At 38.1% G+C, this 24,261-nt stretch overlaps 4 protein-coding genes across 8 annotated transcripts in view; 3 read left to right on the forward strand and 1 right to left on the reverse strand.

Annotated features, from left to right (window-relative positions):
- Positions 1 to 111: 111 nt before the first annotated feature.
- Positions 112 to 16,217, forward strand: LOC134817320 (uncharacterized). Of its 2 annotated transcripts, none has more exons than XM_063826454.1 (7): positions 112 to 360; positions 490 to 762; positions 870 to 1,015; positions 1,147 to 1,343; positions 1,485 to 1,579; positions 9,446 to 9,651; positions 15,854 to 16,217. In XM_063826454.1, exons 1-7 carry the CDS (start codon positions 117 to 119, stop codon positions 15,980 to 15,982), a joined length of 1,290 nt encoding a protein of 429 aa, XP_063682524.1. In that variant the 5' UTR covers positions 112 to 116; the 3' UTR covers positions 15,983 to 16,217. The 2 variants fall into 2 exon arrangements, with proteins under 2 accessions (XP_063682524.1, XP_063682525.1); XM_063826455.1 differs by having other exon boundaries at positions 9,446 to 9,572; positions 15,854 to 15,942.
- LOC134817326 (trichohyalin-like) lies at positions 15,854 to 18,621 on the forward strand. Of its 4 annotated transcripts, none has more exons than XM_063826459.1 (2): positions 15,854 to 17,062; positions 17,999 to 18,621. In XM_063826459.1, exons 1-2 carry the CDS (start codon positions 16,559 to 16,561, stop codon positions 18,194 to 18,196), a joined length of 702 nt encoding a protein of 233 aa, XP_063682529.1. In that variant the 5' UTR covers positions 15,854 to 16,558; the 3' UTR covers positions 18,197 to 18,621. The 4 variants fall into 4 exon arrangements, 1 of the variants encoding a protein (XP_063682529.1); XR_010160526.1 differs by lacking the exon at positions 15,854 to 17,062 and adding an exon at positions 17,708 to 17,765 and having other exon boundaries at positions 17,999 to 18,055; XR_010160525.1 differs by lacking the exon at positions 15,854 to 17,062 and adding an exon at positions 17,711 to 17,773 and having other exon boundaries at positions 17,999 to 18,083.
- Positions 18,622 to 18,777: 156 nt separating this feature from the next.
- The window catches only part of LOC134817330 (tuberin-like), a 38,249-nt gene continuing 32,765 nt past the window's right edge, over positions 18,778 to 24,261 (forward strand). The window contains 7 exon segments of the mRNA XM_063826464.1: positions 18,778 to 18,972; positions 19,177 to 19,260; positions 19,659 to 19,781; positions 19,924 to 20,065; positions 21,400 to 21,572; positions 21,861 to 22,022; positions 22,361 to 22,573. Of these exon segments, the coding sequence (XP_063682534.1) occupies positions 18,841 to 18,972; positions 19,177 to 19,260; positions 19,659 to 19,781; positions 19,924 to 20,065; positions 21,400 to 21,572; positions 21,861 to 22,022; positions 22,361 to 22,573 (1,029 nt within the window). The 5' untranslated portion in view covers positions 18,778 to 18,840.
- Positions 22,169 to 23,609, reverse strand: LOC134817328 (uncharacterized). Its single transcript, XM_063826462.1, has 2 exons — positions 23,432 to 23,609; positions 22,169 to 23,282 (listed from the first exon to the last, which is right to left on the reverse strand). The coding sequence occupies exons 1-2, from the start codon at positions 23,601 to 23,603 to the stop codon at positions 22,792 to 22,794; spliced, it is 663 nt and encodes a 220-aa protein (XP_063682532.1). The 5' UTR covers positions 23,604 to 23,609; the 3' UTR covers positions 22,169 to 22,791.

Below are 24,261 nucleotides of genomic sequence, written 5' to 3' on the forward strand. Positions count from 1 at the left end.
CAAATTAATTTATGTGAGAACTTAAGAACATAATAAGATTTAGACCATTTGCATTCTCAGTGGGAATCTTTTTATTTTTCTTCTAATCACATGTTATAAATCCAAAGCCACCTGCAATGTCTGCAGAGCTTCCAGAGCTATACCTACACCTGACAACATGGCTGAAGAACTTGTCTGTAGAAAGTAACAAGTTATGCGGAGGTCCTCAAGATTTCAAGTCAGCGTACCTTGACCAGCTAATAGATTGTAGAAGTGTGGTATGTCAGATACTGTCCGCTGAGGTTGAGACAAGGAGAAAGGAAACTTTACAGACTGTTGCAGAGTCGCTCACCGGCCAAATAGTTAACTTAGAGAAGATTGGTAGGAACTGTTTCCTTTTTAATTCTTTCTGTATATAATTACATTTGTCATGAAATAGTTCTGGATTTTGTTTAAGTCTTGTTAAGAGGCAACATTGCCGTTGGGTAACATGAATTAACAGCTTTTCAGTGAACAAGATACAAAGTGAAGGATCAAATACCAGTAAGACAACACCAGAAACAGCAGCCCTCACAACCAAAGAGGCAGAGTCACAACAACGCAGTGAGGCCATCTCGTCCACAATCCAGCAAAGCAAACACAGCCACAACTTCACCCAGGTAGCTGGACTAGAGCACGTGAAACAGACCTTGAGGGAGTCCCTTCTTCTTCCTGCTCAGTTTCCAGCCTTGTTCCAGGGTTGTAGGGCTCCTTGGAGGAGTCTACTACTTTACGGACCTCCAGGTTTGTCGGAAACATCAAATCACGTGGTTTAACAGTTGTTTTTCTAAATGACTTGTGAGGTCAGTGGTAGGGATTGTCGACGAGTCAGCTGACAGTCGTCTCTGCAGGAACAGGAAAGACAGAGTTAGCGAGGGCAGTGAGTGGGGAAGCAGATGCTGTCTTCTTCTCTGTCTCCACCTCAGATCTTATCTCCAGCTATGTGGGGGAGAGTGAGAGACTTGTTCGACAACTCTTTGAATCTGCTAGAAACCAGGTTTGTTAGATTTAAAAATTTCCCATTTTAGAGGCTACAGCTGTCATGTATCCGATCCACGAATTTGAAGCACATTATAACGATTAATAGCGGCTGGTCATATCTTAAAGATCCTAACCCACCGTGCACAGGAGCGACAAAGTGTGATATTTATAGACGAGATAGACAGTGTTTGTAGGGAGAGAAGCTCTCGAGAAGAGGAATATAGTAGACGAGTAAAGAACGAGCTCCTTAAACAGATTGAGGGGGTGGGGACACACAATGGTAAACTGTTCCTGCTATGTGCTACTAACTGTCCTTGGGAACTTGATACTGCTTTCTTGAGAAGGTATGTGCCAGGAAATTAGGTTTTAAGGCCGATAGAAACATCGTGAAATTATGATAAACGAAAATGAAAAACAATCTGTTATTCGTATCTTCATTCTTCAGTAAGCATGTTTGTTTCAATTAAATGGGTTTTACTATTCAGGTTTGAGAGACGACTGTATGTGCCACTTCCAAACTCTAAAACAAGAACAAAACTTATCAAGATGTTCTTGAAAGACACAGCTCATAACATATCAGGTAATGACTAGTTTTTCAGTGTCTGATAATTTCTGTGATTTCACATTAAATGGATCAGTCGTAATTAAGAATACCCGATGATGATTCAGGGTTCTGGGTTACTGGATTCAATGAACCATAGTTATGATTTACCTGCCACCAATAGAGACAAATAAACCATACCGTAAGTAAAACAAGTCTAAGACTATCTAACTAATAATCCCAGAATGTGTGTTTTCTGTCTGTCTGTCTGTCTGTTTGTAATTTCCGAGCGGCTTAATCAAGAAAACGGTAAGAGTTGCGGGACTGATTTTTTCGGTAAAGTGCCGACAAAACTCTGACGAAGTTAAATGATAAAGGTTTTTTAAATCGGTCGTTGGTAAGTGGTTTAATTGATGGTTTTGTACAACAAATGTTACATAAAATGGCTTGAGCAGAACGGTAAGAGTTACGGGGCTCGTATATGTAGCTGCATAATTAGTGTAATTGAGTTACCCGGGTAAGATTCGCTGACTATACTATAATCTTATTAGGGGACGGGGCACTGTTTGGACTGCAGAGAGAGAGTTCATACTTTCATACGACAATGTTATGCGTGATCACAAATATGATAGGCGGGTGTGGTGTTAAGGGTTAATTTCTATTGATTATTGTTTAAGATACTATTACTATTGTTTAAGATACCATTGGATACGTGAGGGCACTCCAAATAGAATTGCTCACCTAATGCGGGTTTTGACTCAACGGGTAAATGCTCCTACCCTTTTTAACTGCGGCAGTGAAATCCCGGCCGAAGGCCGGGTTACACTAGTATTATATAATACTAGAAAGCCCGTGGTAACAGGGAGGAAGATAGTAGTATTCTTTGAAATAATTAATCACACACAGAAATATTCATCCCAACGACCCAACCGAAGATAGAGCCGATTTAAATGTAAACAATTTAAACACAACGTAATTGTACCACAAAACCGATCAAAATTACGTTAAAACAATCATTGCACGTGCATGTGCGTGTAACAACCCTCGTTACCATGGTTACTATGCAAATTCCTATTTCTCATCTGTTTGCACGTGGGCGGTCGTACAGACAGACATACAAAAATAATCTTTTGAATTATAGTAGACTAGAAAGCCCGTGGTAACAGGGACGAAGCTAGCAGTATTCTTTGAAAGAAAGTTTTAATCGCATCAAAAAATATCCATCCCAACCGAACGCGAAGATACAGCCGATTTAAATATAAAACACTTTAAACACAACGTAATTACCACAAAACCGATCAAACTGACGTTAAAACAATCTTTGCACGTGCATGTGTGCATTAAAACACCGTTGCTATGGAACCTTTTGGTTGTTACCTAAATTCCTATTTTTCATCTAATTTGCACGTGGGCGGTCGTACAGACAGACATAAATAATTCTTTGAATTATAGTAGAGATGTAGAGACTAGAAAACCCGTGGTCACAGGTAAGTGCGCTAATAGTATTTTTTGTTAGTAAGTTTAAATCGCGTAAAAAATATCCTACACAACCGAAGATACAGCCGATTAAAATGTTGCTCGCACTAAACACAACGTAATATCAACAAAACCGATAAAAATGACGTTAAATCAATCATTGCACGTGCACGTGCGTGTAGCAATCCTTGTTACCATGGTTACTACGCAACTTCCTATTTCTCGTCTAATTTGCACGTGGGCGGACGTACAGACAGACAAAAAGAATTCTCTGAATTATAAGTAAGACTAGAAAGCCCGTGGTAAGTGGTAACAGGGAGGAAGCTAGTAGTATTATTTGAAAATAAATCACATACAGAAATATTCATCCCAACAGAAGATACAGCCGATTTAAATGTCAACAATTTAAACACAACGTAATTTCCACAAAACCGATCAAAATGACGTTAAAACAATCATTGCACGTGCACGTGCGTGTAATAATCTTCGTTACCATGGTTACTATGCAACTTCCTATTTCTCGTCTGATTTGCACGTGGGCGGTCGTACAGACAGACAACAAAAACAATTCTCTGAATTATAGTAGAGATTATAGCCTGCCATCAGCTCTTGCTCAATAAATGTGGTTTGAAAAAGGTGCATAGGTAGCGTTCACATATATATGACATGCTTGCTGATATCATATTGTCCACGATGGCATCTGATACAATACAATACAATGACTAGGTGGTATTAGGACATGATGCGATAAGAGAAAGTATCGACTGACTTCAAAAAACAAAGACGTAAACGTAGACGGGTACAAAACCAACATAGATAAAACTTTGAAGGAGAGCCAAGTTTGAGCTACATTATAATGAAACAATTGCACTGCCACAATTGAAATTTGTATCTGATGAGGGCGGTAGTAAACTGACCACAGCTATGCTTAATAGCTATAATAAATAAAACCATATCATTTATAATTTAGTATTAAACTTCAAACTTATTTAAGATTTTTCACGTAACTTTGAGTACGCAATCAGTACGATCAGTACGATTAGTAAGTTTTTCGCATAGAAATGCTGAATTGCTGACGGGTGTAGGCAGGAAAAATTAGTATGCGACTGATTTAAACATTTGGTCAACAGATTTCAGTTCACTGAGGTACTACCTCAGTGAACTGAAATCTGTTGACCAAATGTTTATCAAACCCCCCTACCCCCTCGGCTGCTGACGTCATATTATGTGAACGCTCCTATATTGTATTCTTTGGAAGGATTTCAGAAAAAAGGATAGAGTCCTTTAAATATTGAAAATATACTTACAGTAATAGGTCTCAAAAAGGGTGCAGAGAGGGAGAATATGCAATGTTTTTGGACAATTTGCTTAATAAAGGAAGGAATTCTAGCAAGGAAGGAATTCTAGCAATGAAGAATGTAAATTTGGACTACACTTTGTCTTTAGCAGTGTGGCAATTTGGATAATGCAATGGCGAATTGTCCAAATGAGCCTAAAAATATTGGCCCCTTTCCGCCCCTTGTCAAGATTTTATGGGGGGGGGGGGATGTTGGTCGCCCCCTGCCCCCCCCCTTCCTACACCCCTGGAACTTAGTACATATTATATCATATAGCTGAAGGTTCGAGCTCGTGTTTCTCCGTCTTTTGGAGGAGTCAGTTCAACAGCGAGACGATTGATATGAAAAATTTTACTATTGTTTTAGATTATTATGCCTTCACTTGAACAGTCAAACAATACTTCTGGCTTGAGAGTTGTAAGATTGAATTAGACATAAATAAATGACTACAAGAATTTGTATTGTGTATCGTTGTATAAAGCTTGCGCTTGTGGCACTATTTTACATTGTTCACTAAATTCAGTGTTCTATCTTAAAGCTGACCCGTGACGAATTTGTTTTTTAGTAGAAAATATGACGCTACCAAACATTTTATCACAAGTCTGTTGCCACACATCTTTACTCCTGGGACTTCTCGGAAACAGCTTCGTTATCTACTCAACATTTTACCACAAAGCTATCAAGTTGGACAAGCTCTCAGTTTGGATCATACAAAACTTGGCAGTGTCAGATCTTATCGCTAACAATATCCTTATCTTGGTTCCTGTCATCATATCTCTCTATGCGAACAATCGATGGGTTCTTGGAGACACTTTCTGCAAGGCGATGTTCATCTACAAGTACACAGGGTGTGTGGCTAACGTATTCTTGATAAATACCTTGGCGTTCAATAAAATAATGAGATGTATATTCCCACTTCGAAATCTAGATTGCTCCAAAAAACAGCGGTGGTCCATAACAGTTATCACTATCATTGTGGCGATGATACTTCCTTTCTACTTCCTCTACGGAGCCATAGTTGAGCGTATCTTTATTGTTGATTTCTCGAGTGCTCAATGCATGTGTTGGTCGAACCGTACAGCATTTCCTAAAAGCTGGCATTTGTATTTTGATTATCTTACGACTATACTTCTGAATGGATTGCCCTGTCTGACTTTGCTTCTTATGAACACTTTTCTAGTGATCTATGCGGTCAAGAAAACGAGAAATCCAGTAAACAAGAAGAATGTGGTGATAGTACTTCTAGTAACCGCATCCTTCCTAATTTCTGTGTTTCCGTACTTCATCAACTTCATACTGCATGGAGCTGGGGAATCTTTGGATGACACTGACTACATCCTGCGTCTCGTGACTTTTATGATGTTCCTTTCATTTTGGTCCAATCCAATTATCTACTTCTTAACAAACAATCACTTCCAAAAATTCACCATCAACGTAGTGCTAAGAAGGAATAATACACTTGAATCTACAGACTCGACATCAATTTCTATTGCAAGGGCTAGAGGTTTGGTTTCATCGACCAAGAAAGCCTGTGAAGAATCTTGTACATAGATGTTCATACGGACAAATTTCAAGTGTTCAATATCCAGTATCCACTAAGTGCTCAATTCCTTTGAGCATTAGTGGATACTGGATATTGAACATTGATTGAACATAATTTGGCTCACTGTAATTCAATCTTTAATGAGGATATCAAACTCGTTTAAAGTAAAGCAGGTCAAATTGTTAATATGGCCATGTTTCAGTAACTGAGCAATATTTCGTTATATTATATTACTTTTACTTAAATACTTATTACTTTTATGCTATAATATTACTGTTAACAGCTGCCAGACACCTGCCAATGTAACGAATTTATACGATATCGAGTAATTAAAACGCTCAAGTAAATTAAAATCACGTATAGTTCGGTCACCGCTTTTAACTCAACAGCTGCCTTACCTTTGGATTGATGAGAAAATTTGGGACTTTTTATTGCTATACCTCACTTTTTAATGAGAAATTAAAAATGTTTGAACATGTTGTAGAAATCTGAAGTTGGAATTTGTTTTTTTTTTCTAAAAGTCAACAGCTTTTTGTTTTGCTTTACCTATTTCGAATGGAAAAATCTATAGTCCAACAAAAATATATTACGGAATTTGACCAAAACCCATAATCATGGGTAGAGTGGAGCGCTGCCAGTGTCTCTCTTTCCCAAACAAAAGGCAATGATATCAATTTGAATGACCGTTATCAAATGCAAAATGATACCGAGAATGAAATCGGTCGCTCGCTTTTCCCACTCATTCATGGCTTACGAATTGTAATAAGTTTCGATTTATAACATGTAATCTATTTAAATTGTAAATGAATGGGAAAAGCGAGCGACCGATTTCATTCTCGGTATCATTTTGCATTTGATAACGGTCATTCAAATTGATATCATTGCCTTTTGTTTGGGAAAGAGAGACACTGGCAGCGCTCCACTCTACCCATGATTATGGGTTTTGGTCAAATATCATCTCTTTTTGATAATATAATGTCAGGGTACTTTACAAAGCCGAAATGTAAACTCATAACTTCATTAATATTAATAAGGAGGTGATTTCAACAATTTCGAAATTTTTCCTTTAAAAACATTTCCTTGTGTTTAGGTAAGCATATCGGTCGATCACTGACTGAATATGCCACTTTATGCTCATTCAAGTTGGCATTAAATTCATATATAATGACATTGAACTGTCGTGGCAAAGCAGAATTTGTTCAAAATCACGAATGAGCAAAATTTGAACCTTTCGCGCGTGCAAACCTTGAGCGGAAGTTGCGTGCGCATCCAATATTGAATCACCGTAAATTTTTGCATGATGGTGTTTTATATATAGTTTGATAAGCATGAAAAGTTTTAAAGTATTTCAAGAAGAACTGTTATCACAACGGCACTCCAAAGTTGACGGAAATTGGTGAAAACAGCAATTTTCAGTGATTTTAGCAATTTTCTATCAATTTGGGCGTGTCCCCACGTGTGCAACTTTTCGATTTTCAACTTTAAAACTAGCCTATGACACAATTTAGACCTTTAGGAAGCAAAATTGAGCTCCACAACCCAAGGGATGGTGTAACACCAGAGAATACTAGAACGTAAAATTAGCGTTTTTATAAAATTATTCTTTAAAAAAGCAATAACTTCAATAGCGAATATCTTTATGAAGGAGCAAGCTAGAAAAACTTTCCGGTAGATTTTCAGAATGCTTAAACAATTATCTAAGGTAAAAATGTCCTCAAATTTTGAATAAAATTACTCCTTAATGGCGTAAAATCGATTTGAAAAATGATTACTTTGTGAAAAATCAAGTTTTAAAAATGGTTAACTTGATGACGTCATCAAGTGGTGATGATGACGTTAAATTACTTTTTAACATAATGTAAACTAAAGTTTAAACAATTATCTTCAAGACCTGTGGTCCGAAATGGCTGTATCTTTAAAGCTTCTGAATCGACGGACACCTAAATATAGCCTATAATTGACTGGCAAAGCGTCTATCCCTGAATATATATGTATATAGATAGATAGATAGATATATATCCCGACAATCTGTCGTAAAACAGGGGTTCAAGAAAACCCATTTCCAGATGCTCCTGAAACCTGAAACTTTTTTTGCAGTCGATTTGGTCAACGTCTAGACGCCCTGCAAAGTTTCAGATCTCTAACTCAATTTTAACATGGTATTTAAGGCACCTGAATATGGCGATTTTGGGTTTTTTACCGAATTTCGTATAACAGTGCTGGCGAGTATTTTATGCAAATTTCTTAAAAATCTGAACATAACTATTTTTTATTCCTGTCATCTTTGACATCAAATTAGAATGTTTTGAACTAAAAATAAATCTGCTGAACGACTCCCGATGAGTCTTAATGCCTGAAAAACTCCTGCCGGAGGCGGCGGCCTTCGGCCGCCGCCTCCGGCCGCCGCCTCCGGCCGGAGTGCACGCTTCGCGTGCACGAAAGAGGCTTCCGACGTGTACCAAAGGGGGTGTAAAGGGGTTATAATAGTAAAGGGGGTATAAAAGTAAAGGGGGTACAATAGTAAAGGGGTACATAGTATACCCCCAATAAAGACACCGCTCGTGCTTGCCAGCACTGTGATCAAGAGCACCCCTAGCCACTGGTAAACTAGAAAGAACCCTCTAAAGTAGCCTGTTAGATACTATATCATCATGGATAAAGCATAAAGCATTGTCAGCTGACATACCCTATAATTGGTTAAATTATACTCATAGTACGTTACCTGCAAGCGTTCTGGGTTGCTCTTAGTGGATAAAAATGGTTATCGCTCATAGTCATACCTTGCAGCAAATAATAAGCATAACCTTTTACAGCTTTGAGTCCAACATTCAGTTATATAATTACCATCTTACAAGAAAATTACCTAGTTGCGATGCCATATACCTCGATAAATTCATGTTCGCACACTTATACACGGCACAAGCAAAGATTCTCGGCTTCCCCCTTAATCACATAATCCTTCATAAAACAATGGGCAAACAATAAGCGCTACAAGGAAATTGAATAAAATAGAACAACAGCAATTCGGTAAATCTCGTGAACAAGACCCTCCCATTCCATACTCCTACTATTTTCACTGTCTTAATTTGCCAGTTGGTTTGCTTTTAGTTTATCATAGAGAAATCTAAATACCACTCGAAGGTCAAAGATTGTTCCAGTATCCACGTATCCACTGAGGACGATTTCAGCTGTCAATTGATGTTTTATATTATACTAGAAAACCCGTGGTCACAGGGAGGAACCTAATAGTATTCTTTGGCAGTCAGTTTTAATCGCGTCAAAAAATATCCTACACAACCGAAGATACAGCCGATTAAAATGTTGCTCGCACTAAACACAACGTAATATCAACAAAACCGATAAAAAATGCCGTTTTAACAATCTTTGCACGTGCACGTGCGTGTAACAACCCTCGTTACTATGGTTACTTTGCAACCTTTTGCTTTTTACCTAATTTGCACGTGGGCGGTCGTACGTACAAAGATTGTACAAAGGGAATTCTCTGAAATATAGTAGAGATAACCAATAACCCCCTGCTTTACATTACAGACGATGACTGGGAGATGTTAGAACGAGCAACAGAAGGGTACAGTGGCAGCGACCTGAAGTGTGCTGTAACAGATGCAGGTCTCATAGCAGTCCGGGAACTCACGACTACTACACACTGGGCACTACGGTACGCTAAGTGGTCTCCCTGTGCTGCAGAGAGTGCTGGTGCTATACAGCTACCTATAGAGCAGATTAAACCTTCTCAGGTAGGATAGTTATACAGCTACCTATAGAGCAGATTAAACCTTCTCAGGTAGGATAGTTATACAGCTACCTATAGAGCAGATTAAACCTTCTCAGGTAGGATAGTTATACAGCTACCTATAGAGCAGATTAAACCTTCTCAGGTAAGATAGTTTATGTATACAGCTACCTATAGAGCAGATTAAACCTTCTCAGGTAAGATAGTTTATGTATACAGCTACCTATAGAGCAGATTAAACCTTCTCAGGTAGGATAGTTTATGTATACAGCTACCTATAGAGCAGATTAAACCTTCTCAGGTAGGATAGTTATACAGCTACCTATAGAGCAGATTAAACCTTCTCAGGTAGGATAGTTATACAGCTACCTATAGAGCAGATTAAACCTTCTCAGGTAGGATAGTTATACAGCTACCTATAGAGCAGATTAAACCTTCTCAGGTAGGATAGTTATACAGCTACCTATAGAGCAGATTAAACCTTCTCAGGTAGGATAATTAATGTATACAGCTACCTATAGAGCAGATTAAACCTTCTCAGGTAGGATAGTTAATGTATACAGCTACCTATAGAGCAGATTAAACCTTCTCAGGTAGGATAGTTAATGTATACAGCTACCTATAGAGCAGATTAAACCTTCTCAGGTAGGATAGTTAATGTATACAGCTACCTATAGAGCAGATTAAACCTTCTCAGGTAGGATAGTTAATGTATACAGCTACCTATAGAGCAGATTAAACCTTCTCAGGTAGGATAGTTTATGTATACAGCTACCTATAGAGCAGATTAAACCTTCTCAGGTAGGATAGTTATACAGCTACCTATAGAGCAGATTAAACCTTCTCAGGTAGGATAGTTATACAGCTACCTATAGAGCAGATTAAACCTTCTCAGGTAAGATAGTTTATGTATACAGCTACCTATAGAGCAGATTAAACCTTCTCAGGTAGGATAGTTTATGTATACAGCTACCTATAGAGCAGATTAAACCTTCTCAGGTAGGATAGTTATACAGCTACCTATAGAGCAGATTAAACCTTCTCAGGTAGGATAGTTATACAGCTACCTATAGAGCAGATTAAACCTTCTCAGGTAGGATAGTTATACAGCTACCTATAGAGCAGATTAAACCTTCTCAGGTAGGATAGTTTATGTATACAGCTACCTATAGAGCAGATTAAACCTTCTCAGGTAGGATAGTTAATGTATACAGCTACCTATAGAGCAGATTAAACCTTCTCAGGTAGGATAGTTTATGTATACAGCTACCTATAGAGCAGATTAAACCTTCTCAGGTAGGATAGTTAATGTATACAGCTACCTATAGAGCAGATTAAACCTTCTCAGGTAAGATAGTTAATGTATACAGCTACCTATAGAGCAGATTAAACCTTCTCAGGTAGGATAGTTAATGTATACAGCTACCTATAGAGCAGATTAAACCTTCTCAGGTAGGATAGTTAATGTATACAGCTACCTATAGAGCAGATTAAACCTTCTCAGGTAAGATAGTTTATGTATACAGCTACCTATAGAGCAGATTAAACCTTCTCAGGTAGGATAGTTAATGTATACAGCTACCTATAGAGCAGATTAAACCTTCTCAGGTAGGATAGTTTATGTATACAGCTACCTATAGAGCAGATTAAACCTTCTCAGGTAGGATAGTTAATGTATACAGCTACCTATAGAGCAGATTAAACCTTCTCAGGTAGGATAGTTAATGTATACAGCTACCTATAGAGCAGATTAAACCTTCTCAGGTAGATAGTTTATGTATACAGCTACCTATAGAGCAGATTAAACCTTCTCAGGTAGGATAGTTAATGTATACAGCTACCTATAGAGCAGATTAAACCTTCTCAGGTAGGATAGTTTATGTATACAGCTACCTATAGAGCAGATTAAACCTTCTCAGGTAGGATAGTTATACAGCTACCTATAGAGCAGATTAAACCTTCTCAGGTAGGATAGTTAATGTATACAGCTACCTATAGAGCAGATTAAACCTTCTCAGGTAGGATAGTTATACAGCTACCTATAGAGCAGATTAAACCTTCTCAGGTAGGATAGTTAATGTATACAGTTACCTATAGAGCAGATTAAACCTTCTCAGGTAGGATAGTTATTATACAGCTACCTGTAGAGCAGATTAAACCTTCTCAGGTAGGATAGTTAATGTATACAGCTACCTATAGAGCAGATTAAACCTTCTCAGGTAGGATAGTTATACAGCTACCTATAGAGCAGATTAAACCTTCTCAGGTAGGATAGTTTATGTTTACAGCTACCTATAGAGCAGATTAAACCTTCTCAGGTAGGATAGTTTATGTATACAGCTACCTATAGAGCAGATTAAACCTTCTCAGGTAGGATAGTTATACAGCTACCTATAGAGCAGATTAAACCTTCTCAGGTAGGATAGTTTTACAGCTACCTATAGAGCAGATTAAACCTTCTCAGGTAGGATAGTTTATGTTTACAGCTACCTATAGAGCAGATTAAACCTTCTCAGGTAGGATAGTTATACAGCTACCTATAGAGCAGATTAAACCTTCTCAGGTAGGATAGTTATACAGCTACCTATAGAGCAGATTAAACCTTCTCAGGTAGGATAGTTTATGTATACAGCTACCTATAGAGCAGATTAAACCTTCTCAGGTAGGATAGTTAATGTATACAGCTACCTATAGAGCAGATTAAACCTTCTCAGGTAGGATAGTTAATGTATACAGCTACCTATAGAGCAGATTAAACCTTCTCAGGTAGGATAGTTATACAGCTACCTATAGAGCAGATTAAACCTTCTCAGGTAGGATAGTTATACAGCTACCTATAGAGCAGATTAAATCTTCTCAGGTAGGATAGTTAATGTATACAGCTACCTATAGAGCAGATTAAACCTTCTCAGGTAGGATAGTTATACAGCTACCTATAGAGCAGATTAAACCTTCTCAGGTAAGATAGTTTATGTATACAGCTACCTATAGAGCAGATTAAACCTTCTCAGGTAGGATAGTTAATGTATACAGCTACCTATAGAGCAGATTAAACCTTCTCAGGTAGGATAGTTTATGTATACAGCTACCTATAGAGCAGATTAAACCTTCTCAGGTAGGATAGTTTATGTATACAGCTACCTATAGAGCAGATTAAACCTTCTCAGGTAGGATAGTTATACAGCTACCTGTAGAGCAGATTAAACCTTCTCAGGTAGGATAGTTAATGTATACAGCTACCTATAGAGCAGATTAAACCTTCTCAGGTAGGATAGTTATACAGCTACCTATAGAGCAGATTAAACCTTCTCAGGTAGGATAGTTATACAGCTACCTATAGAGCAGATTGAACCTTCTCAGGTAGGATAGTTAATGTATACAGCTACCTATAGAGCAGATTAAACCTTCTCAGGTAGGATAGTTATACAGCTTCCTATAGAGCAGATTAAACCTTCTCAGGTAGGATAGTTATACAGCTACCTATAGAGCAGATTAAACCTTCTCAGGTAGGATAGTTATACAGCTACCTATAGAGCAGATTAAACCTTCTCAGGTAGGATAGTTATACAGCTACCTATAGAGCAGATTAAACCTTCTCAGGTAGGATAGTTAATGTATACAGTTACCTATAGAGCAGATTAAACCTTCTCAGGTAGGATAGTTATACAGCTACCTGTAGAGCAGATTAAACCTTCTCAGGTAGGATAGTTAATGTATACAGCTACCTATAGAGCAGATTAAACCTTCTCAGGTAGGATAGTTATACAGCTACCTATAGAGCAGATTAAACCTTCTCAGGTAGGATAGTTTATGTTTACAGCTACCTATAGAGCAGATTAAACCTTCTCAGGTAGGATAGTTTATGTATACAGCTACCTATAGAGCAGATTAAACCTTCTCAGGTAGGATAGTTATACAGCTACCTATAGAGCAGATTAAACCTTCTCAGGTAGGATAGTTTTACAGCTACCTATAGAGCAGATTAAACCTTCTCAGGTAGGATAGTTTATGTTTACAGCTACCTATAGAGCAGATTAAACCTTCTCAGGTAGGATAGTTATACAGCTACCTATAGAGCAGATTAAACCTTCTCAGGTAGGATAGTTATACAGCTACCTATAGAGCAGATTAAACCTTCTCAGGTAGGATAGTTTATGTATACAGCTACCTATAGAGCAGATTAAACCTTCTCAGGTAGGATAGTTTATGTATACAGCTACCTATAGAGCAGATTAAACCTTCTCAGGTAGGATAGTTTATACAGCTACCTATAGAGCAGATTAAACCTTCTCAGGTAGGATAGTTTATGTATACAGCTACCTATAGAGCAGATTAAACCTTCTCAGGTAGGATAGTTTATGTATACAGCTACCTATAGAGCAGATTAAACCTTCTCAGGTAGGATAGTTAATGTATACAGCTACCTATAGAGCAGATTAAACCTTCTCAGGTAGGATAGTTAATGTATACAGCTACCTATAGAGCAGATTAAACCTTCTCAGGTAGGATAGTTTATGTATACAGCTACCTATAGAGCAGATTAAACCTTCTCAGGTAGGATAGTTTATGTATACAGCTTCCTATAGAGCAGATTAAACCTTCTCAGGTAGGATAGTTTATGTATACAGCTACCTATAGAGCAGATTAAACCTTCTCAGGTAGGATAGTTATACAGCTACCTATAGAGCAGATTAAACCTTCTCAGGTAGGATAGTTAATGTATACAGCTACCTATAGAGCAGATTAAACCTTCTCAGGTAGGATAGTTAATGTATACAGCTACCTATAGAGCAGATTAAACCTTCTCAGGTAGGATAGTTAATGTATACAGCTACCTATAGAGCAGATTAAACCTTCTCAGGTAGGATAGTTATACAGCTACCTATAGAGCAGATTAAACCTTCTCAGGTAGGATAGTTATACAGCTACCTATAGAGCAGATTAAACCTTCTCAGGTAGGATAGTTAATGTATACAGCTACCTATAGAGCAGATTAAACCTTCTCAGGTAGGATAGTTATACAGCTACCTATAGAGCAGATTAAACCTTCTCAGGTAGGATAGTTTATGTATACAGCTACCTATAGAGCAGATTAAACCTTCTCAGGAAGGATAGTTATACAGCTACCTATAGAGCAGATTAAACCTTCTCAGGTAGGATAGTTATGTATACAGCTACCTATAGAGCAGATTAAACCTTCTCAGGTAGGATAGTTATACAGCTACCTATAGAGCAGATTAAACCTTCTCAGGTAGGATAGTTAATGTATACAGCTACCTATAGAGCAGATTAAACCTTCTCAGGTAGGATAGTTAATGTATACAGCTACCTATAGAGCAGATTAAACCTTCTCAGGTAGGATAGTTATGTATACAGCTACCTATAGAGCAGATTAAACCTTCTCAGGTAGGATAGTTATGTATACAGCTACCTATAGAGCAGATTAAACCTTCTCAGGTAGGATAGTTTATGTATACAGCTACCTATAGAGCAGATTAAACCTTCTCAGGTAGGATAGTTATACAGCTACCTATAGAGCAGATTAAACCTTCTCAGGTAGGATAGTTAATGTATACAGCTACCTATAGAGCAGATTAAACCTTCTCAGGTAGGATAGTTATACAGCTACCTATAGAGCAGATTAAACCTTCTCAGGTAGGATAGTTATACAGCTACCTATAGAGCAGATTAAACCTTCTCAGGTAGGATAGTTATGTATACAGCTACCTATAGAGCAGATTAAACCTTCTCAGGTAGGATAGTTATGTATACAGCTACCTATAGAGCAGATTAAACCTTCTCAGGTAGGATAGTTATATACAGCTACCTATAGAGCAGATTAAACCTTCTCAGGTAGGATAGTTAGTATACAGCTACCTATAGAGCAGATTAAACCTTCTCAGGTAGGATAGTTATACAGCTACCTATAGAGCAGATTAAACCTTCTCAGGTAGGATAGTTTATGTATACAGCTACCTATAGAGCAGATTAAACCTTCTCAGGTAGGATAGTTTATGTATACAGCTACCTATAGAGCAGATTAAACCTTCTCAGGTAAGATACTTAATGTTTGTTGTTACTTTCAAGGTTGCCTTCTGGAATAGCAATGTGATGAATATTTCTGGCGAAATCTTAACTTTAATAAGATTTTTAAAACTAATACTAGACTAATACTAATAGAAATGCAATAATTTTTATCTAACCAGATATCGATAAGAGGAGTGACATCAGAAGACCTCATGATCGCACTATCCAGAACCCCTCCGTCTGTATCACATAAAGAAGTTGAGAAACACCAAGCTTGGAATGCCCCCAGGAAGCTCTCTGAGATTTAGCTCGTTGTAATGTTTCTGCGAATTTAGAATTAGATCTTGAATACCCATTAAAAAACGATGGATATTTTCAACGTCATCATTCATCACATTTTATATCATATCACAGTTTCAAGCATATCGTACTATTTTATTATTTAAGCATTCAGTAGTTACTTTTTGTTTTTTAAGAACAGTTAATATAAAATGCAATTTAATTCACAATATTGACTATTTGTATATTTATAATTTTATTGAAGATAGTTTTTATCTAAAGAATTTTAAAATAATCACTACATTTAAGATAAGATGAAAATATGTGATATTGCCATAATATGACTTGGTATCAAAGGTAGTTCGTTTTCGAGGTAGCTTTTTTTTGTATTCCTTCGTTCTTAAACTGCTATGTTTTATATAATATAGCTTTTAATATGTTTTTTGGATTTTCGAAAAGTAAATAACTTTTAACTATAATTATACCATATAAGTCATAACATTGCATAGGATATAATCATAATACTCTTCACAATAAATATACTGTTATATTGTAATTCACAAATCCCTTACATCTAGCGACACAAACGTCCCCAAAAGGCAGTCATGGATCTTGATAAATTAGCCCAACACATCAAGATTTCGATGGCTTACGTCACAACTCTCAAGAACGAAAACGAAACCCTCCAAAACAGAATAACATCTTTAGAACAACACAACTCCACCCTTGGGGCGCTTCTAAAAGAAAGAGAACAGTCACACAATGACTTGTTGAACCAGAAGGATGTTAACGAAAACAATGTACTGGACAAGATAATCTCTCTTCAAATGGACCAAAAACTAAAGCAGGAGCATAAGAAGCTAACAGCTGAGCATGAAGACCTCCAGATTAAATTTACAGAAGCTAAGCGGAGTCACGAGGAGACTGTTAGAGACTATGAAAAGTTAATAACGGACAGGGTTAGAGAGTTGAAGGAAGAGCAAGAAAAGGAGACAGAGGAGGTAAGGGAGCTGCAGGAGAAGAAGGAGGAGGAGTTGCAGGAGGAAATGTGCAAGTTGAAGGAGAGGATCTCTGAGATGGAGCGGGAGAGAGCTGAGGAACGTACAAAGGTAACCAGGTAACCAGGTAACCAGGTAACCAGGTAACCAGGTAACCAGGTAACCAGGTAACCAGGTAACCAGGTAACCAGGTAACCAGGTAACCAGGTAACCAGGTAACCAGGTAACCAGGTAACCAGGTAACCAGGTAACCAGGTAACCAGGTAACCAGGTAACCAGGTAACCAGGTAACCAGGTAACCAGGTAACCAGGTAACCAGGTACAAGTTGAAGGAGAGGATCTCTGAGATGGAGCGGGAGAGAGCTGAGGAACGTACAAAGGTAACCAGGTAACCAGGTAACCAGGTAACCAGGTAACCAGGTAACCAGGTAACCAGGTAACCAGGTAACCAGGTAACCAGGTAACCAGGTAACCAGGTAACCAGGTAACCAGGTAACCAGGTAACCAGGTAACCAGGTAACCAGGTAACCAGGTAACCAGGTAACCAGGTAACCAGGTAACCAGGTAACCAGGTAACCAGGTAACCAGGTAACCAGGTAACCAGGTAACCAGGTAACCAGGTAACCAGGTACAAGTTGAAGGAGAGGATCTCTGAGATGGAGCGGGAGAGAGCTGAGGAACGTACAAAGGTAACCAGGTAACCAGGTAACCAGGTAACCAGGTAACCAGGTAACCAGGTAACCAGGTAACCAGGTACAAGTTGAAGGAGAGGATCTCTGAGATGGAGCGGGAGAGAGCTGAGGAACGTACAAAGGTAACCAGGTAACCAGGTAACCAGGTAACCAGGTAACCAGGTAACCAGGTAACCAGGTAACCAGGTACAAGTTGAAGGAGAGGAGCTCTGAGATGGAGCGGGAGAGAGCTGAGGAACGTACAAAGGTAGATTAAATGGAGTTAATTTAGTTCTAAAATATTACAATTTTCGAAAATGGTACTCTAGAAAAATGAAGGAATGTGTTAGTAAGGTCTTACACCCAATAATCTCAGATGCAGCTTGAATTTGAAGAGAAGCTCCAGAACGTGCAGCGGGCAGCAGTATCAACACACAACGTTGATGTGTACAAGCGCAAGTTGGCAGCGCAGCGCATGGAGCATTTACACGAGATACAGGGAATGAGACAGCAGATCGCTCACTTACAAACTGCAGCAACTAGAGGTGCCAGGGGCCGCAAGAGGGGCTATTGAAACTAATGTATGATTAATTTACAAACATCAATCAAAAATTATATCATGTATTGTAACTCCTTCATCATTAAGCACAAGATATATCACATTTCGTTAAATTTCCATGCACGCCATTGCTTTAAATTAATACGATTTATTCACTCTACAGTATTTATGAATTATTTCATATTCATCTTTTTTTGACATGCAATATGACGAACAATAATTGAAATTCCTTGCTATTATAATTAATTATGTTGTAACCTTGTTACTCTTTGTTTGCTTTTTAAATTGATCATAATTTATTGCGTTGAACAATGAATGGGTTTTAAATATTGTCTGTCGTTTTATTAAAGTTGTAAATTATTTTATATTGTTAGTCTGAATTTGTTGAATAAATAATGTTAGATATAAATTATTAAAATTTACATTTTCAGTTCATCATCAAAATATTTGGGTTTTCTTTATGATCATTGATATTTCATGTCCATTAGACTGAGAATTAATAGTTACTAATCTCTTATCACAGATATTGGTCAGTATAGATCAATAAAAATTTTAAAATATTTGTTAAATTCTCTTCTAAACATTCCACAACTGCCAGTAGCGTTAGAGCCGGGACCAACACCGCCGCCTCTTTCCAACCATACTGGCCAGGAATGTGAATGTCAAAAAGGTCGGATACGAACATACGGAACAAGTTTTCTTCGTTCTTTGGTGGAGGTCAGCGGAGTGGGTCCGTCAGTGGTGCACGGTCACCTCCTGAGGAGTTCAACTTAGACACCAATACTCTTAATGTTAGACACATTCTTTTCAATTCTCAAGAGTAACAACGTTTTAATGGTAGCTCAACTCTCTAAAATTCTTGAGAATCTCTCAGTAGATTCAAATGTAGCTCTTGCTCATGGCCCTAAAATAAAGTGTAACCACTACTTAGTCCCATGGAAATACTATGAATTATGATTTCTAAAATGCCTGATAATAACTCAACAAAAATTCAGGAACTCGGCAAAGGAACCTTGCAGAACCGGCTGAAACTGCTGAAAATCTTAGTTGAGAAGGTCGAAGAAAAGCGACTGGAAAAAGTACGCTCTAGTCAGTTTTTGTTAAATATTTACACAAACATTCAAATCCAACTTGTGGCTGTTTAAATCCTGAACCAAGAATTTGGGGTAACCCTCCTTACCAGAGCTATGTTCAGAATGGTATAAAGTCCCTGTGGGTGGCTATCCAACCAGGTAACCAGGTAACCAGGTAACCAGGTAACCAGGTAACCAGGTAACCAGGTAATCAGGTAACCAGGTAACCAGGTAACCAGGTAACCAGGTAACCAGGTAACCAGGTAACCAGGTAACCAGGTAACCAGGTAACCAGGTAACCAGGTAACCAGGTAACCAGGTAACCAGGTAACCAGGTAACCAGGTAACCAGGTAACCAGGTAACCAGGTAACCAGGTAACCCTCCTTACCACAGCTATGTTCAGAATGGTATAAAGTCCCTGTGGGTAGCTATACAAGACATAGCAAAAGAGGGTCCGGTAGACGCTAGACATGCTGTTATTGGCTTCCTCTGTGCGCTCGTCAGCAATCACGTGGGTTTCCATATGGTAATTCATAAATCTAGATTTCATTAATTAAATTAGGATCAAAATTGCAAAAATAAGTAAAACCTGTGTAGCTAGGACCTTAACTTAACCACATGACCATCGTTATTTGTAACTGAATTGTAATTGTGATGGTTATCTCCAGTACGACCAGCTGGGTAGCATGAGACAGACACTGTTCCAGTACATTAAATCCTGCCATCCTGACGATTTAGAGCCCTGCTTCAACCTTCTTCAATCTCTCACTAACAATGGAAGCAACCTTCACTTTATTGAAGAACAAATAGGTACATTTTCTAGACATTACATGTATTTTTATGATATAATATCATAGATTCTTGCATAATATAATAATACACGGAATTTTCGTCAGAAACATGAATTCTTAGATCATAGAATTTAGCAACAGGAGTAAGTGGCAACCTTTGCGTTCCTGTTGTAATCTGATACGCTTTGAGTTCGTAAAGTAATCTAATGAGCACACTGCACAGTCGTCAGCGTTGCAAAATGCTGCGATTCTATTGACTTGTAAAAAGTCGACACACTCTCCCCCTATTGGACGATGAAGTTTACATCGTTAAACGCAGTAATTTTTGCCGCAGTAGATAGCAATCTTTGTACCTTACTGTTAATTTTGTTCTGCAACGTTTCCCCTTTTTCATGGTCCACGTGTTACCTAGACCTCCGTAATTTCGTAGTCATTTAAATACATACTGTATCAGTAAATTTACTGATTGATACGTCATAATATGATGCAATGAAGGAGTCATTAAACTTGAACTGTTAATCTAATGTGACGATGTTTTATAAGCCCATCAACACAGATAATCTTGCCTGGTTATGGTTATGGTTATACATGATGAACTGTCGCATATCAGAAAACATGTCGCTCAGCTCTCTTGGGCGTCTTGGCTTGGTGAGTCGGGGTTTTTGGTTATTCGGGGCGGTCTAAATTATCTAGTTTTACTGAAGTTACCATCTTTATTTTAATAATATTATAAACATGATGTACGTAAGGTTTATCAAAGGGCTTAGCTAGTAAAACTTAGTAAATCAATAATACAGGGTGGCCTAGAAGTAACTGCCCACACGCAACCCTATAATAACTCGCGTAATTAGTGCCAGAATTTTGCCACACTTACATGTTCCGGGATTCCTTCTAGTCGGCGTGATTTCACGATTCTCCCGATTCCACAAATTTTGTATATTTTAAACAATTTCGGCACTAAGATATATAAATGTTCGCGAGATTAAAGTAAAATTCCGTGTTTTATTATAAATAACTTAATCTTATCAAATTATTGCGATAACTCACGTACCATTATGACATGGTAACCAATAAAATTAGGCTTCTGATCAAGTTCTCACACATAATCATGGGAACCACTGGCCCTTATCATCGATTTACCAACTTAAAAATTAGATATTTCTAATTTCTTCATCTTAAATGACATCGTTTACGGCCGGCTACCCTTTGTTCGTACTTATCGTTCTATCATTATTCCTTTTTCATTTGACTGGACAAGTCAATACTAATCGTGCATTAAATAATCTGAAATGTTTCCCTGTTTTAATGCCATTAAAGATATCTTGTATCGTAAACGCCGGGCCGTCTCTCCAGGAAGCTATCTGGAAGAGCTGCTACCAGTGATGATTGCTCGCAAGAAGTCGGTAGACTTACTGAAGTTCCTGGCTGATATGACGAAGAATAACGCCACCTACATTGACACCCAGTTGTTGTGCGCGGTATTCAGGGAGTGTTACTATCCCAACAAGAAACAGCCTATTGAAGAGGTTAGTCGTTACTGTTAGTTAGTGGTTTGTTAGAGGTTAGTTAGAGGTTATATAGAGGTTCGTCGGCACTTCTTCTCATTCTTAAAGGCCTCATACTCCAAGGAATTTGTGTTATGGTTCACTTTGCAGCCATACCCCAGATGCGGCTGCACAACATTCAGCTAAATTTGAGCCATTACACAACTTCCTTGAGTTCAATAACTTTATCCCTTCTAGAATTGACCAGTTTCTTACAATCAGTTTCCTGATTTTAGATTCCAATAATTCCACTGAATAATATCTCCACAGATCCAGGAATGTTTGAACTACATAGAAGTGGTGGTCCAGTATGCTATTGTACCCCCCTCCTGCATACACTGTATGATGATGTATATTTGTAGTGTGCGGTGTGTTATACCCTCTGACATCTCACCTGGTGTCGCCCACCCCGCCTCTCAGTCTCTTAAATCGGTAATTATATTATGGTAATTACGGTATAGTAATTATGATAATTAGTTTGACGTATAATGTATTGAGTATCAACATGATTAATTTTACTTTGGTAGACTGCATCATTAGCATATTTCACGAATCTACGTACATTGAAACCATCGTGTAGAATGTGACAGAAAATATTTTCATATCTGAAAATAAAATAAACATAAATAATTGTATTTACAATACTTGTTAACAAACTTCATTCTGATATAAATTATACGCTCCTAACAGTTTTCATAACGTACACAATATACATACAATTCCGTAAATCTTTAAAAAAAGAGCCTTAACGCTACTAACTCCCCTCTCAGCTGATGAAGATGCTGATCTCCATCCACTCCCTGGAGCACACCATCATCTTCACAATGTGTTCCTTCCTGGAGGAGCGACCCCCTAAATCCTTCGTACCCTCCCACGACATCCAGATAAACACCCTCCACCTGCTGACTACCTCTCTGTGGAACAAGTCGCGTACTAGTCCCAAACAGCATCACTGCAGTGCCGTGCTCTCGTCAATGCTCAAGGTAATTTTACCATGGTTACCATGGTTACTATGGTTATCAAGGTTACGATTGTTTTTTCTTACGTTTTGAGCTGTCTGATCATTAGTTTTCTTAGAGTTCTGAGTTCTCTTTTGAGGGCTTTAAGAGAATAACTCCATTTGTCTTGTAGTACACAATATGATTGTTAAGAAGTTAGAACTGCAAATAAATAAAGAGCAGTCTCCCGCTGGGAAGTCTTCTCATTTCAGAACACTATCACAATTTAACATGAGTGCATAAAGTTTGCACTGTTTGCTCTTCTTGAGCAGACTCGTTAAGTTGCCCACACTGGATAAACACAGTGAGACCAGCTCACAACTCTCCGGTTTAATGATGAACCAATGTTTGTAGCCCAAGGCCAGATGGGCGTGTCCATCTACCGGAGATGACGCATCATCAATCAGCACCGAGCACGTGGGCGAACCCTCCAGTTTGATATTAACCACGTGATCAGTGTCACTCTCACAAAACCGTCCGAAATTGCACGTGTTCCTCAACTGAACACTCTGTCCCTCAATGAGATCTGCTATCTGGGTGTTATCCAGGGTGAATGATTGGCATGTTTGTAGCTCGCCCACTTCGTGTGTGCGACACACGTAGGATACCTCGTACTTGCGGGCTGACAGGTGCTGTCTCATCAGGTCCTGGTACACGCTGTTCAGGTACAGTTGCACTGAGCAGTCCCAGAAGTCTGGAAAAAGAGCCGATGTTAGGTTACATCAGGGTGGTCTGTCTTAATTTAAAATGCTATTTCCAGTAAAAAGTTTCGAATGAAGGTTTAATTTTATGAAATGATGGAGACAACGACTTGAATTTGAAATACAAAAAGAGATTTCTCACCAGTGACAACCATCTGTCTAGGTTTCTTGGCAGATATCCAATCCAAGACAATCTCAGTGTGAAGATACGGGTCTATATCTGGATACTGTTCCCGGATCTTCAACACTTTCTCCCCGTTATACCCTCGCCAAGCTTTCTTAGAGATAAACCTCTGCAGTTTAACATCACTCATGTCCTTCAAATAGACTTTAAAATTAATAGTTATTTTCAATTAATGATTGAATAATTTAAAAGTGGGTTAGAAGAGATTGTTAGGGATATAACCTCATCTACTGCCTGATTTCATGTACAAACATTCTTGAATCAGGTAACAATTAAACTAAAATCAGTAACAGAATCTCACTGTTCCAATGTCCCCTGGAAAAGTAGCGTTCAGTTATTCATGAAGCGTTTATCTGACGAATGAAAGGCAACCAGCTAAAAACACAGTATTTACTACCCCTCTCCTATGCGGCAAAGATATTTAATAAGATATAATTAAATAATTTACACGACAAGCCATAAGGTGCCCATGCCTGAGCGGCTCTCCTTTAAGAGAGTTCCAGGATTCAGGTGTATAGTAGCTGAAATGCCTGCTAGTCGCCTTTAGTCTAAAGAAGCGCAAAATAAAATCACAAAAGACACAAAAGACCAGAATTTCAGTAATTTAATAAGAAAAAGAAGAGCCGTATTTTACTGTAAATGTCGAAAATCAGCTTTCATCACTTAACGCAATGTATGATGATATTTATTGCATTAATTATAAACACATTATTTTACCAGGTTAGCCGTAATTGGCATAGGAGATTAAAAAATGTATTACTAGAGTGAATTCATAAAAACTTTTAATA

Source organism: Bolinopsis microptera, chromosome 6 (assembly GCF_026151205.1).
Source record: "Bolinopsis microptera isolate Bmic1 chromosome 6, MBARI_Bmic_1.0, whole genome shotgun sequence".
Classification (NCBI taxonomy): domain Eukaryota; kingdom Metazoa; phylum Ctenophora; class Tentaculata; order Lobata; family Bolinopsidae; genus Bolinopsis; species Bolinopsis microptera.